Source organism: Crassostrea angulata, chromosome 8 (genome assembly GCF_025612915.1).
Source record: "Crassostrea angulata isolate pt1a10 chromosome 8, ASM2561291v2, whole genome shotgun sequence".
Lineage (NCBI taxonomy): Eukaryota > Metazoa > Mollusca > Bivalvia > Ostreida > Ostreidae > Magallana > Magallana angulata.
In genome coordinates, this window is record NC_069118.1 from 23097655 (window position 1) to 23111736 (window position 14082).

The 14082-nt window shown below is 33.9% G+C and overlaps 2 protein-coding genes across 2 annotated transcripts; one reads left to right on the forward strand and one right to left on the reverse strand.

Moving 5' to 3' along the window:
- The first annotated feature begins 373 nt into the window (after positions 1–373).
- On the forward strand, positions 374–8130 carry LOC128160802 (heat shock 70 kDa protein 12A-like). Its single transcript, XM_052824127.1, has 5 exons — positions 374–475; positions 4959–5330; positions 5663–5884; positions 6193–6352; positions 6845–8130. Exons 1-5 carry the CDS (start codon positions 374–376, stop codon positions 7972–7974), a joined length of 1986 nt encoding a protein of 661 aa, XP_052680087.1. The 3' UTR covers positions 7975–8130.
- A 4-nt stretch (positions 8131–8134) lies between these two features.
- LOC128161225 (perlucin-like protein) lies at positions 8135–10541 on the reverse strand. The gene is made up of 4 exons (XM_052824450.1): positions 10309–10541; positions 9418–9542; positions 9029–9125; positions 8135–8532 (listed from the first exon to the last, which is right to left on the reverse strand). The coding sequence occupies exons 1-4, from the start codon at positions 10352–10354 to the stop codon at positions 8243–8245; spliced, it is 558 nt and encodes a 185-aa protein (XP_052680410.1). The 5' UTR covers positions 10355–10541; the 3' UTR covers positions 8135–8242.
- Between the last annotated feature and the right edge of the window lie 3541 nt (positions 10542–14082).

Genomic DNA, 14082 nt, shown 5'->3' on the forward strand with positions numbered 1-14082 from the left:
TCAGGATCAATCGTTTTTAATCGCACTCAGATTTCCTGCAAGTAGCCTTTTTTCGAACTCAATGTTTTTGTTGTTGTTTTTTACTTGTTTGTAAAGGCAATACAAAACTATCTCTAACTTGTTTAATTAAACGGGTATTTCAATTCCACTCCGACTTACCTGTGCTTTAGATTTCGTAAAGATTGGTACAAAAGTTATGTCATGTCTCGCTCAAGAATATAGAAAACTAAACACAATTTTCAATGTACAAGAAGTCGGTTTATTTTTAATATTATGATTAGTCAGAAAAATCATCAGAATCTGTTTGACATTCGTATGCATCAATAATGTTTGAAATGAATTGTTTATTAGCGCCAACGGCGTATTTGCACTGATGGCGAGAGTACCCAAGATACCAAATGACACTACAGATGTGGACGCAACATCCGACATCGCGGGCGCCAGATTTACACTGACAGTACCAACCACACACACTGTTGGTAGTGTATTTTACCGACAGGTTGTAAAGGGTACTGTTTCGATGTCTAGATTGAATTATTGTATGAATTAATCCAGATTCGATTTCAGACACGTCTATGTGGTGCTGGCCGTTTTCAGAGTGCTCTATGACGTAGGAATTTGCTTGCCGGACTTGATATACACCAACTGTTAACTCTCTCACTTCATCCTCACTAAGAACAGGAAAATCAACAACATCATTAGCATCAATTCTTTTCCATGACTTGGAATTAGCTCTAAATGCATGTGTGTCTGTTGTACTCAATTGTTTCAGAGCATTTGCGTTTTCTCGAGATTTTATTAACATTTTATAACCAAGACCAAGATCACCATTGTCGCTGGTTTTAAGTGGCGGTCTGTATTTATTAACCATACTGCACACTATACGCACAAAATCTCCTATGTACGGAATTTGACTGTTATGGACCACATTGTTACATTGTTAAGATATAGCCACTTCTTTATCCTTCCGTTAGCTGCCTTAACAAACCACCGAATTTTGGTCACCAACCGTAACGAATTGGCTTCTTTCGTTGAAAGTTGTTTTCTAGTTTTAGGTAGAAATGGCGGCATTTCTATTTGAAAGCCGCTTTCTTGAAGAAATTGCACCGAGTCCCTTAAACCTCTGTCAACGATCAAAACGTCTTGTTCTTTTAAAAAAACGATGAAATTGACGGCGTTTGTTTTCACAATATGAAATAGAATGGAGGTGTCATTATTGCGACCGTTTGACCACATCTACGAGAAAGGCTTGACTAAGGGTCGGTTTTTATGCATTGAGTATGTAAGGAGTTGGAACATGTAAGACGAACTTTTTTGTTTGTAAATACCCATCTAACACCAGAGTAACGGTGTCGGAAATCGGATCGGTAAAGAGTTGTTTAGAAATGTCTGTGTAGTGATGGTCAACGATGCTTTCCCGAGAAGTGTGATTGAAACCAAGATTCATAGGAACAAAATCTTCCATCATTGCAACACGCGCGGTTCTTACAATTTCAGTTACCTGACGTCTGTTACGCATGCCACAGAGTGTAGCAAGAACACCATTTGACAGACCTGATTTCAGTTTGGACAGAAGTATGCCGATCGCATTTTTTACTGATCTACATTTTGTGTTTCGAAGCGAGGTTATATTTGATGTCAAATCAAAAAAGTTTTTCTTAGAAATTCCTATCAAATTTTTATAGTTTTCATCATGCAAATGTTCAAAATCAAGCTTAAAATTGGTCGAGTTTTGTGATGCTCTTGTTTTGATTTTTGAAAGTTAGTCGGATACCTCATTTGATGTGAGGAGAGACGTCTTATTCCTGAAAGAGGACATATCAATTTCTTGATTGGGATTCAGTCTTTTTCCTAATATATGTTTTGGACAACATTTACATCCTACCGGCACAAGCAAACCAAACAAAACAAATGAATCAATTCTGGCTTCCGTTGGATTCATTTTAAGGTTTGTCTTAGAGCTACAAAATGCACACTTATTAGGTGATTTTCCCGCAGAGCAAAAAGGAATTGACACTGAATTAGTAGTTCTGTACCTCTTTAGCAGTTCTGTGTGACACTTTAAGTCATCACGGATTGCAAATTTAACTGTTTTTGTCGATATTTTCACCTCTGTCTTGTAGAATCTTAACAAGGCCTTTACTTACCAGACGCTTTATCTTCCCTATTTCTTGCTTTTTACACACACAGCAGCCGTATCGAGTCGGTGAACCCATTGTTTACTCACGTTTACATGTACTACATGTATACATATAAGCCGCCCATTCGAAACATATTCTTGTTGCATATACTTTTTACAACAGACGTGTTTTCTCTTTACTTTTATTAATTGTAAATATCAATTTTAAATAAAATTAATCTTCAAGTTGTTAACGGAACTACATTAATCTATGAGAAAGCATTGTCGAATGATTAAATAAAGTTAACCAAAAACAATTTCAGCCAGACTATGTTTCAGTTTCGAACCGCCTACGATATAACCTCAGAGTAATTTCCAATCGCTTTATCCACCACTACGCTACATCAGGTCATGTTATATACAGTGTCAGTATTAATAGTTACTATTACTTTAAATAGACTTGGAAATTTTTAGAGAAAGAATTAGAATTTGTATACAAAAATTCACTTTTCACATAGAGTGGGTCTTGTCGCCATTGTTTTTACTTTTGAAAATGAAAGTTTTTTGATTAACCATTTTAATTCAGTTATGAAAAAATGGAGAGTTGGCCCTCTCATTTCCCAAAAAATAGGGTTTTTAAAAATTTCTTTTACATATATTTTATCTGTTTTGTTGGTACATGGACATTTCAAGTCAAAGTGTAGAAAACGTTTTTAATATTCAAAAGAAATTGATGGCTAATATGATAAATATGGAAGCTCTCTAAATGAAAATTGGAATTTTTTTTAATATTTGAAGACATTTTCATAACACCACATCAACCGTCGCTGTATGGGCATTCTACTCGCCTTATTCACCCATCTTCTTTATAAAATTCAAATAGAATATGTATTAAAAATGAACAACGGAACCTTACCCCTCACCCAGCAAACAGAGTGACCCCCCCCCCTCCCCCCCCCCGAGGATATCATTCTGCGTATGTTATTTGTGAGGTTCCGAACAACAATGTGACAGAAAATACGAAATCACATGTAAACAAAAACATGCCAAGGCAAAATATTTCTTGAAGGGTATCATGTGTTTGAATTTCCTTTAACAAAGTTTGAACCAACGCCAGGGGTTTGTTTGTTCCTGAGCACTTTTTATATTCATTCCAACAATTTAAATGTTGGCACGCATGCATTATTCGGCATATAATTGAAAGATGTGAGATACCGATGTCATTCAATGAATTCAACGATAATCGATCGTTTGCATACAAAATAGTTAATCTTTAAATGATTGACAACGTCTTAACATGGAGATTTAAAGGTATTGATTTTTTGGAATCGACTTATACTATAGTTATCAGTAACGAAGTCAAGGAAGTCGCCGCTGTTAAAAATTGTTGCAGAAACCGAATACCAACTGATTCTGATAAAAATACGGATTTATTTTTATTTAAGACAACTGAATGGCGACGGACTTCAGGTAGGTCTTATCGGTGAAGATGTAAAAACTAAAGTATCCCTACAATGTACTAATTATTAAAACCGCAAAACAAAATAGCTTTGAAGCAGGTGTAAAACTTTTTACAAAAGCACTTTTTAATTAATTTAATCATTCTAGGATAATTTTTTTTTCATTGCAATTAAATTGATTTATAAAGTTTGTATTCAAACAGACAAATGACCAATATTCTCGACATGCCTAAAGGACTGTCTAGTATATAAAATAAAATGCTACAATGATTATGAACATTGTAAATAGAACGCTGCGGTTTCAGTAATATTGTTTACTTTTCACAATTAAAAGACAATAAGATGAACTAGCTTGTGCACTTCCTATTTCTTAATGATTTAATTACATATGTACAATATTTTTTTCTGTGTACCTAATTCTATCCTTTACGTATGTTGTCAGGAAGCTGACCTGAATTAAACTTCCGGGTGATTCATTTTGTATGTGTCATGTAAATACCCGTGTTGTCAGCAATCATTAATCAATTTTTTATTATTACCATTCATGTACATGAACGTTCATTTCAATCACGTAAACTGGTGCAATATTCAGTACCGTTTCACATGTCATTGTTAACAAATTCTTTTGTCCATGAAGTATGAAGTGTTTATCAAGGAAGTTTCGAAATCATTATGTGAGAGAGAGAGAGAGAGAGAGAGAGAGAGAGAGAGAGAGAGAGAGAGAGAGAGAGAGAGAGAGAGAGAGAGAGAGAGAGAGAGAGAGAGAGAGCCGGAAGGACAGAGGAGATAGACAGACAGACAGACAGACAAATGCAGAGACAAACAGACAGACTGAGAGGGAGTGAGAGACAGACAGACAGAGAGACAGACAAAGAGTGAGGGTGCTTCACTGATTTATTGTTTTATATCACAAATGTATATATACCGTTAATCATATATAAAGCCTTCTTTAAAATGCAGCTTTTAAGTTCAATTTCACACGACACAATCGGGTAATAAAATAACCTTAAACGTATTACCTAGGTGTACTTTACAACTCCTATGTTTTATAACAATTGAAATTAATATATCACCGTAAAATATATGACTTAGTACTCTTTTTAATGACAGCTAAACTAAATAAATCAAAAGATGGTTTACCTAATATATCACACTGCAAATTAGACATTCTACTTCGTTTAGTTATCACTTCGAAATGCTTGGAAGCAACTTGCTTCGTTTTTGTAACAATTTCTTCGTATATGTGAGTTATGTCGTTTAATGAGAAAAAAGCTGAAAAAAATATATATATGCTTTTCCTAGAATTCTTTCTCAAGGCCTTCTAGTGTCATGCATTACCTCAAAAAAACATATAACGTTATTGAAAGCACTTGATCTAGAATACTCAATCTTCGATTTCATTACTTATTGTACAGAAATATATCACAAACGAAATTTTTCTAATATTTGTTTTTTTCAGTGACAGTGTTTCAAGAAAGCCATTGGTCGTTTGCTTAGATATAGGCACAACATATACGGGATACGCGTACTCTTTTATTAAAAAGCCTGACGAAATAACGGTCCGGAAATGGGCATCAGAAGGAACCATGTTGTCGCCAAAAGCGCCCTCTTCCGTCCTACTCACACCGGAACTAAGTTTTCACTCCTTCGGATACGATGCTGAGAGAAAGTTTTCAGATCTGCATGCAAAGAACGACCATAAATCGTGGAACTTTGTTAACGGTTTCAAAATGGTCTTAAATGATAAAAAGGTATTTGTTTACTTTAACATGACCAACTCAATAATTATAATATTCATTTGAACTTGAATAAATATAGAATAGTGCTGATATCAAAGAATGATACAGACTTTGAAATCTTTACTTTCACATTAAAATATTTAAAAATACATATACCACCTCCCCTGCTCCAAAATTAAAGTAATAACATCAGCTTAATCACCATGGCATACCCAAACAGATTACTAAATACATCAATGGTATATTTTAAAATCCTTAATGATTTTGTATATGTTAGTCTTCAAATATTTTTGTTACAGCCCTTATCGCAAGTCATATTATTTCTGTTTCATTTTAAATTTCAGAAATTTGATGCGAATGTTTTGAATGTCCTAGATATCCAAAACCACTATGTCCCAGCTAGTGCTGTATTTACAGGGGTTATCAGATACTTGAAAACTGACTTAATGGAACAATTAACGAGAAGGGGATATCACCTGGACGAGAGCAATATCCAGTTTGTCGTTACTGTTCCCGCGATATGGAGCGAAGCTGCTAAGCAAGCGATGACAGACTTCTCCGTGATGGTCAGTAAGGGTTGCATTGACAACAAGTGTTTTTGAATATTTTCCAAATCTATCAGTAATTACATGTATATAGTATCATTGAAAAAGTACGCATCAATTTATAAGTCATCAATAGTAAAAGTTTCCTTTTTTTAAATGTAATATTATTTTTCAATCAGATTTTTTTCCTAACGTGAAACAGACATGCAGGATTTTTATCGACTTATAGCAGTCTTTGTTGGAATCATTAATGATTTCAACAACTAAAAATGTAAAAGAAAGTTTGGTTTTTATCAGACTTTATATTCATTAGAATCATTGTTTTGCAGGCAGGAATCCAGAAGGAAAATCTGATGATAGCTTACGAACCGGAAGTAGCCGCACTGCATTGTGTGTCCATGCCGGCAAGCCAGGTTACAGTGAGGACTAGAGACAATATTGCTTTGATGTTTAAACCTGGTTGTTCTTTCCTTGTTTTGGATCTTGGTGGTAATCATATAAGAACTGGGTTATATTTTTGTCGATATGAATTACCTGTGTATAAATGTATAATACCTTATATGAATTACAGACATTGCATTAACTCCTCGTACTCGTTACAACGTACATTCGTATTTTACAATCCGTCATAGTTTTGTCGATATTTTAACTTTAAAATTTATTACCTGTATATAAATGTACATTACTTGTACATGTACAACGTATATTTGAATTGTACAATGCGTTGTAGTTTTGTCGATATTTTAACTTTAAAATTTATTACCTGTATATAAATGTTTATTACCTGCATATAATAAATTCCAAACATTGCATAAACTTATCATACACGTTATAAAACGTACATTTGTATTTTACAAGCAGACAACTACATGTCACCTCGTAAATTTTTAACAGGCACTGTGACTAGAGCTGAAGGGCGATTTATAAGTTTTTTGATTAGTCGGTAATATTTGTATTATGAGGTTTTTTTCATTGATGTAGGTGGTACTACCGACATTACTGTCCAGAAGGTAGAAAGAGACGGAAAACTAAGTCAGTTACGCACAGCTTCCGGTGGAAATTGGGGTGAAAATTGTGTTAATAACTCCTTCTTTGATGATTTAACCAAAAGTCTTGGACAGAAAGTTTTTCAGAAATTCGTAACCACAAACTCCGGAGATTATTTTTATTTGAAAAACCAATTTGAAGTGGCAAAACGGAATTTTAAAAATGATCAGGAGATTGTGTATTTGCATATACCTTCGTCACTTAAGAAGATCACAAAGGAGGTCAATGGGAAAAAAATTGGAGACATTTTTAATGAGCTGGAGACCCACGAAAAGGTTTACTATAGTGAAGGAAAGTTGAATTATGCTTCAGAGTATTTCAAAAAGTTTTTTTCGTCCTCTGTTCAGTCAATTGTAGACGAAGTAAAAAGAGTTTTAAAAAGTAAAAGGTGTAGTGAAGTTGAATATATCCTAATGGTTGGCGGATTTTCTGAATCAGAAATTGTGCGCGAAAGCATAAAAATGGCGTTTCCAGAAATTCGAGTTATTAATCCCGAGGATGCATCACTGTCTGTTCTGAAAGGAGGTGTGTTATTTGGTCACGACCCAGATACGGTGCGCTTTCGGGTTTGTCCACAAAGTTACGGAATGGCAATGCACGAGTATTTCAACCCCAAAAAACACGATTTATCAAAGAGTTGCAAAGTTGGGAATACTCAGTTTGCTGTAGGTTGTTTTGAGAAAATTTTTGAAAAAGATGAAATCGTAGAAGTAGGACAGCAGAAGATCGTGCGCGTTGCTGAAGATTTTACCGGACAACCGGAGAAAATGCGAACTCAAAACAAAGAAATTGAAATGTACGCTTCGGCGGCAAAAGATCCAACATTCATATCAGATCCCGGATGTACGCTGCAGGGCATTATAGTGGTGTCGCCACCTGGCGGAAGATGGCCTGACAAAATGAAAGGAAAGATAACTTTTGAGGTCACTGTTACAGGAATCAATGTATCCTTCATGGACAGAAATACAAAATCTACAAGTGGGGGAGAAATCAGATTTTCTGAACCGAAACCACAAGCTGGAGAAAACCCTTTAAATCGATCTTTCAGAAAAGATGACTTGTGACAACACTTTTGAAATTTCAGACTTGCAATTGTGCTATTGATTATTGCATCCAATGCTAATACCTTCTTTGTATTTACATAAAGCTCACATATTATATGTTAAAATCTGCCTAGATTTGCTATTCATGAAAGAACAAATATAACAAAAAATTGAAAACAATTATTTTGTTTATTTATTGTGATATTCTTTTCGAACAAATTTGTTCATTGCTATTGTAAATGACGGAATAAACTTTAGTTTCTTTTTCGAAAATTTGAGCATCTATCACTTATTGCGTGTTCCTCTCGCAGATTGAATACATTTGAGTGTGACATTTCTTATTCCTGGACTGGGACATATTGGAACGATCGAAGCAAAGACAACTACTGTCTGTAACATTGATATCCGCTTTACCGAAAATATCGAAATCCACAATTTTTCTCGATTTCATCCAAAACCAGTGCCCTGGTAGTTCAATGGAGTTGGCACCCATCCAATAACCTGCGTAGCTTCGTCGATTTTCTGTTTCATACCCGCCGTAGCTGCCGCTTCGGTAACGATATGTACCCAGTGATATTCCTGGAATAGGGAGAACAATAATGCTAACTAAAGGTTAAAAGGAGGTTGGGAATGTTTTAATGATATATAGGTATGAATTTGATTGACAATCACAGTGATTAAAATTGTTTATTTCTATGTGGGTTTTTATTTAATGAAGTGTTGTACAAATGTATAACTAAATGCTATTATAATGGATATTTTGTCGTATTGTTCAACAATGACTTCAGCAATCTAGCTCTTAAGTAGAACATATTCTCTATGTTCGTAACGCAAATGTCACGAGCGCTCGTTCTGGTGTGTATAGTGCATGGTCCATTATATGTATTTTATATACTTGATCGATATTTATCATGAGATGCAGCAGAACGTTAACAAACTTTGTGTTGCAATGAAATCTATCATCAGAGGATGTCGTTTAAAAATTACCTTCAGTTTCTAAACAATGTCATAAAGAGCCTAAAACCGGCAATTAAATTTACGGTATAAATGATGTTCTTTTGAAAAAAACAACTACCTTCTTGTCCGTGTTCGTTGAGATAACCCTGTATAAAGGAGTATTCGTTCGTGTCATCAACTTCTATCAAGTATCCCCCAAACAAAAGACACATTTGCTATAAATAGAAATTAAGTTTGGTTCATCATATGTTATAATCGTTTGTAAACGCATGCTCAGTTCAAGAAAGGGGAAAGTATTTACGGTCTGAAACACTAAAAAATATTCAAACTAAAAAAAACCAAACCCTTTCCCGTGTAAAAAAAAGGGCTTCCCCCGTTACATATAATTATATGTTAATATTGTTTAACCATGCAATATATGTATAGTTGTATTTTTACAGTGAAGTGTGCATGTACTTAACCCAGATTTTCACCTGCATATGGGGAAATATGTAAAAACTCACGTACGTAGGCTTCGATCCATGACGTCACTTCATTGTTGAGGAGGTAGCACGATTCCTTAAATCTCGTGTATCCGTCGGGACATTTAGTAGTGCCCTTGTCGGGAGAGGTCGTTGGTGAAGCCCGTGAAACTAAAATGAAGAATGAAAAGAAACTATTCGTAATGCTTACTAATATAAAAGTTGTTATTATCGTGTTTCCCCAAATATCATGACAATAAATTAAACCACTTTTGATGATATATTAAAAGAAACCAAAAAATTACTTATGTTGACATATCTCTGTCAACAAATTACAAACTACCGAAAACTTATAAGTGATCTACATAAAAAAATATTTTTTTGAAAGTAAAGATTTTAAAAAAATGTCGATAGCTGATGGTTTTTTAAAATGATATTCCACACAATAAATTGCTGGTTTGAGAAATAGATGTTTAAAGATAAGTTGAATATTTGTATAATTTGTTGACGTGTACATTTATTTTTTTTCTAATGATTAAAAGTGGTATTTACATCTTGATTGGTGAACTTTCTATTCGTTGGTATTTACATCTTGATTGGTGAACATCTTGATATTATTCGTTGAATAATACGGAGAAATTCTACAGTGTTAACGCAATGCCTTGAACCAGAATACTCCAAAAGGATTTATGTACATGTACAGGTGAAGGTCTTTTTTTTAGTTAAAACAATTGAGATAAATATTTACATTTTTAAAATTATATACAGTTGTATTAGTTGTATTAGTCTTTAAGGCATTCGTTAATGTGGCTTTTTCTTTAAGAAAAAAGAAAAATAGCTATCAAACAAGCAAAGCAAAAATAAGTCAAATTGTTAAAAAACAAAAACAAGTTAAAATATTCGATTCAACTCAAAATTTAATTTAATTTCAACTTACCGGAAACATATGCAAGACAGAAAACGACAACCATGAAAAGCTTCATTGTTGAGACATACAATGCTTTCCCACCACCAACCGAATTTATACCCTCTTGACGATTGAAAAACTATGTCAGGAAAAGTGTTTGCTGTTAATTTTCCTCTTAAAAATAGTTTTCTAGAATTTAAATAAGTATGTCATATGATTTAGTTTAATTTTACGTTGATTTATATGCACTGACATCAATATTTTAAGATACAAACTCCAAGTAGAAGAAGTTGAACTTAATTTTAGAAAACGTCCTTGCTGTTTAATTTGTTCGAAGAAAAAGAAGTGAAACTTCGTACAATTGAGAAAGGTACTTGATTCCATTCATATACACCGTAGTTAGACCACAGGCGCTTGTTTCATACAGAAGGTCTATTAACTAAACACAATAACACAAGGTCTCCATCTTTTTTTAGGTAAAAAATGTAGGTCACCTATTCAACCCCCAATATCTTTATTCATACTGTGGTTTCATTAATATTCAAGGGTTTCAATTTTCGTGGATAAAGTGAAAATCTTGGTTTCAAGGAGACTTAATTTCGTGGCCAATGATCCTTTCAATACAAATTATTAGTAGAAATTGCATTTCAATGAACACTTAATTTCATGGATAAACTTAACAACGAAATCCACGAAAATTGGTATTCAACGAATATTGATGAAACCACAGTAATCCGTATACCGCGAGAGTAACACAGGCAATGCTTAGCGGAAACCCCCTTTTAGCACCCCTAAACTCTTAAGACAACATGTAAGCTTGTTCGTTTCCATGATGCTTGGTTGTCAGTAATTCATAGCTGTAAAAACATTACAACATTGGTGTTTATCAAAAATGACGCAAAACATTCAACAAAATCAGAAGCGGCTAGAAGACCCATGATAACAGTTGAGTAGAAAAACAAAGAAGAAAACATAGTATGTCTCCAAACCACATCATTCCAATACAATAGAAAAACAACAATTAAGTCGGAAAAAAGCTAGCATACTTAAACACTACAAACCGAATTACAATGAAAAAAGTGGTGCATGAAAAGAGTATTTAATTTAACCTGTTTGTACCTCCTTTTTCCTATTTACCTATTTACAATTGGGTTTTTTTCCATTTACCATTGTTTTGGTTTTTTGGGGGGTTTGTTCTCATACATATACCTCTTTATTATATGTACCCATTATTCATACTTTTCATCTATTATACAATCATAATACGTAGTATTATGCCATCTTACTTCCATTTATTAGATACAGACTTAGTGTAATCAAAGTGTTCCTTGTTCAAGGCTTATATATAGGCATTCCTTTCTGCCTGATCCATTTTCTGTAATATATCTACATAATAAAATATTCAAATAAAAGAGAAAAAACCAAAAATATGATATATGATATGTATTGCTATTTTTTTTTCGATTTTATTCACGCATTGACCTTTATGAAACTCATGCCTGTATATTGATGACTAACAAAATTCACAAACTTGGTGAGATTAAGTGTGTCTTAAGAATGTGTTCTAAATAAAACAAATAATTAAGTGACCCACTTTACCTACTTGAGATTGACATTTCCTAAGTATTTTGTAGTGAATCGTACTTAATAATCTACGGTTTCTATAGCTTTGAATAGAGAAACAGAAAAGTGAGGAAAGCTCATCATCCTGACCTCCATATCATATCTCTGAACATTTCAAACCAAGTTACCTCTTCCTCAAACACGTTTTTTCTAATATGCTATATTTTTTAGTATTCAATAGAATTTTACAAGAATTAACAAAACTCGCTCTGCATGCATGGCATTAAATATATTTTATGCTTAGAATACAAAAAACGTCAATTCTATAAATGTCTCTTTACATGTAGAAGCATGGAAATTTGTTGATTTTTTGCACATTTTCATGGTACACATTTCTTGCATCGTGTTCTTAAATGCATTAACTTCCCATCCGTTCATTTTAATTACACAAAGGCAGAAAATACTTGCTTAGAATAATTATTAACCTATAGTAGAAATAAATGTATTTGAGGCAATGTTTTTTAAAAAAAAAAGGGGGGGTCGTAAATAACAAACTATTAGAAAATTTCTAAAAAGAGTTGGTTCTAAAAATACTCGTGAAATTAGCTAAGGGTATTCTACAATTTCTTACTAAGTATTTGAAATAAATAATGGAGAATAAATGGAATATATTCTAATAAAACAACAGGTTTGCAATTTTCCTCTAAAAGCAATTAGAGAACGACTCTGAAAGCTTTAAACTTTTCAAACAACCTGCGAGCATAACTATACTAAACTGCCATATTACATTTAATTGACCGCTCAGATTAATTTATGCAAGGGATGTTGGTTGGTATAGCGCGGATCGAATACACACGAAACAGGGGATGTAAAGATGAAGGGCTTATTTAAAGAAGACTGTTAACTCAATAATTATGTTTGACATCAACTGGCAAAATGGTTGATTGAATAATCGTTAATTTTAAAAAACAAAAAATAAAATAGAAAAATTCGCTATATCAGAATGTACAGAACAGATTATAAATAGATATGCCATTCATATTTGGTATTGATATTTATATCTGACATTTACCCTATTGAAAGCTTCGTTGCTGCAATTCGATGCGATCGATATTTTTTTTAAAAAATAAACATAATTGCTACATGTCCTAAACATAAGGCTATGATAAAGACTGGTGTGAAAGGACATATCTGTTCGGCGACTTCTGTAAAAATGTTGCTTACGCATATATATGAAGAAATAAAGGCAAGCATGCGACTGATAATTTTGTAGGTAAAGTGCCGTTGCAGATGATGATATTTCACCTTTAAACGCTGCTTTTTACCCTTAAAAAAGGCTTTGGGGTTACTTCACAAGTTTTGGATTTTGGAGTGAGATAAATCATATTATACAAATATTGACTGGGGTTGAGGGCAACATTGATTATATTAGCCCCCGAGGGACGAAATATTGCCCGACGCGAAGCAGAGGGCAATATTTTTGTCCCAAGGGGGCTAATGTAATCAATGTTGCCCGAAAACACAGTCAACATTTGTTTTGTTATATGAAGAAACAAACCAAAATTTAAGAAAGTAGATCGCCGTTATTTTCTCAGCTCAACAAAGAATTCACGAATTCAATTTTGCGTAAAGTTCATTACCAAATTATCCTCAGCATCAAACGGTCACTGGTGATATTCCGCCGACCGTAAGAATTAACATAAAGATGTTCTACCTGATTTTACTTCACAGTAATTCGCTTATCCTTATACATCCGTTATGATAGCAAACCGTCGCATTGCGCGTCCGTTGTTTACTTGCCTTGACTGGCTGTCTAATATGACGTCACCTTGTTTTGGAGTCGCGAAGAGTTATATACGTCATCGTTAACGAATCAACAAATCAAAGGCGATTATTTGAAATAGAGGGAATGCTAACTAGATTTTATTCCTAGCCGGTCAATATCAAAAAAATATTGACCGGTCCATATCTTTCGGACGAGCATATTTTACAAATATTGACTATTCGTCTATAAGTAGTATAACCAACATATAGGGGGGGTAAACAATGGGTCTATTGTGTGAGAGAACAATGGGGGGATTATCCGGATAATTGGAGATTATCCGGATAATCCTCCTGAAGTGGGGATTATTGTGTGTGGGGTCAAAGAGGGGATTATCCGGATGATCCTCCTGAAGTGGGGCCTATTGTGTGAGGGGTCAAAGAGGGGATTATCCGGATAATCCTCCTGAAGTGGGGCCT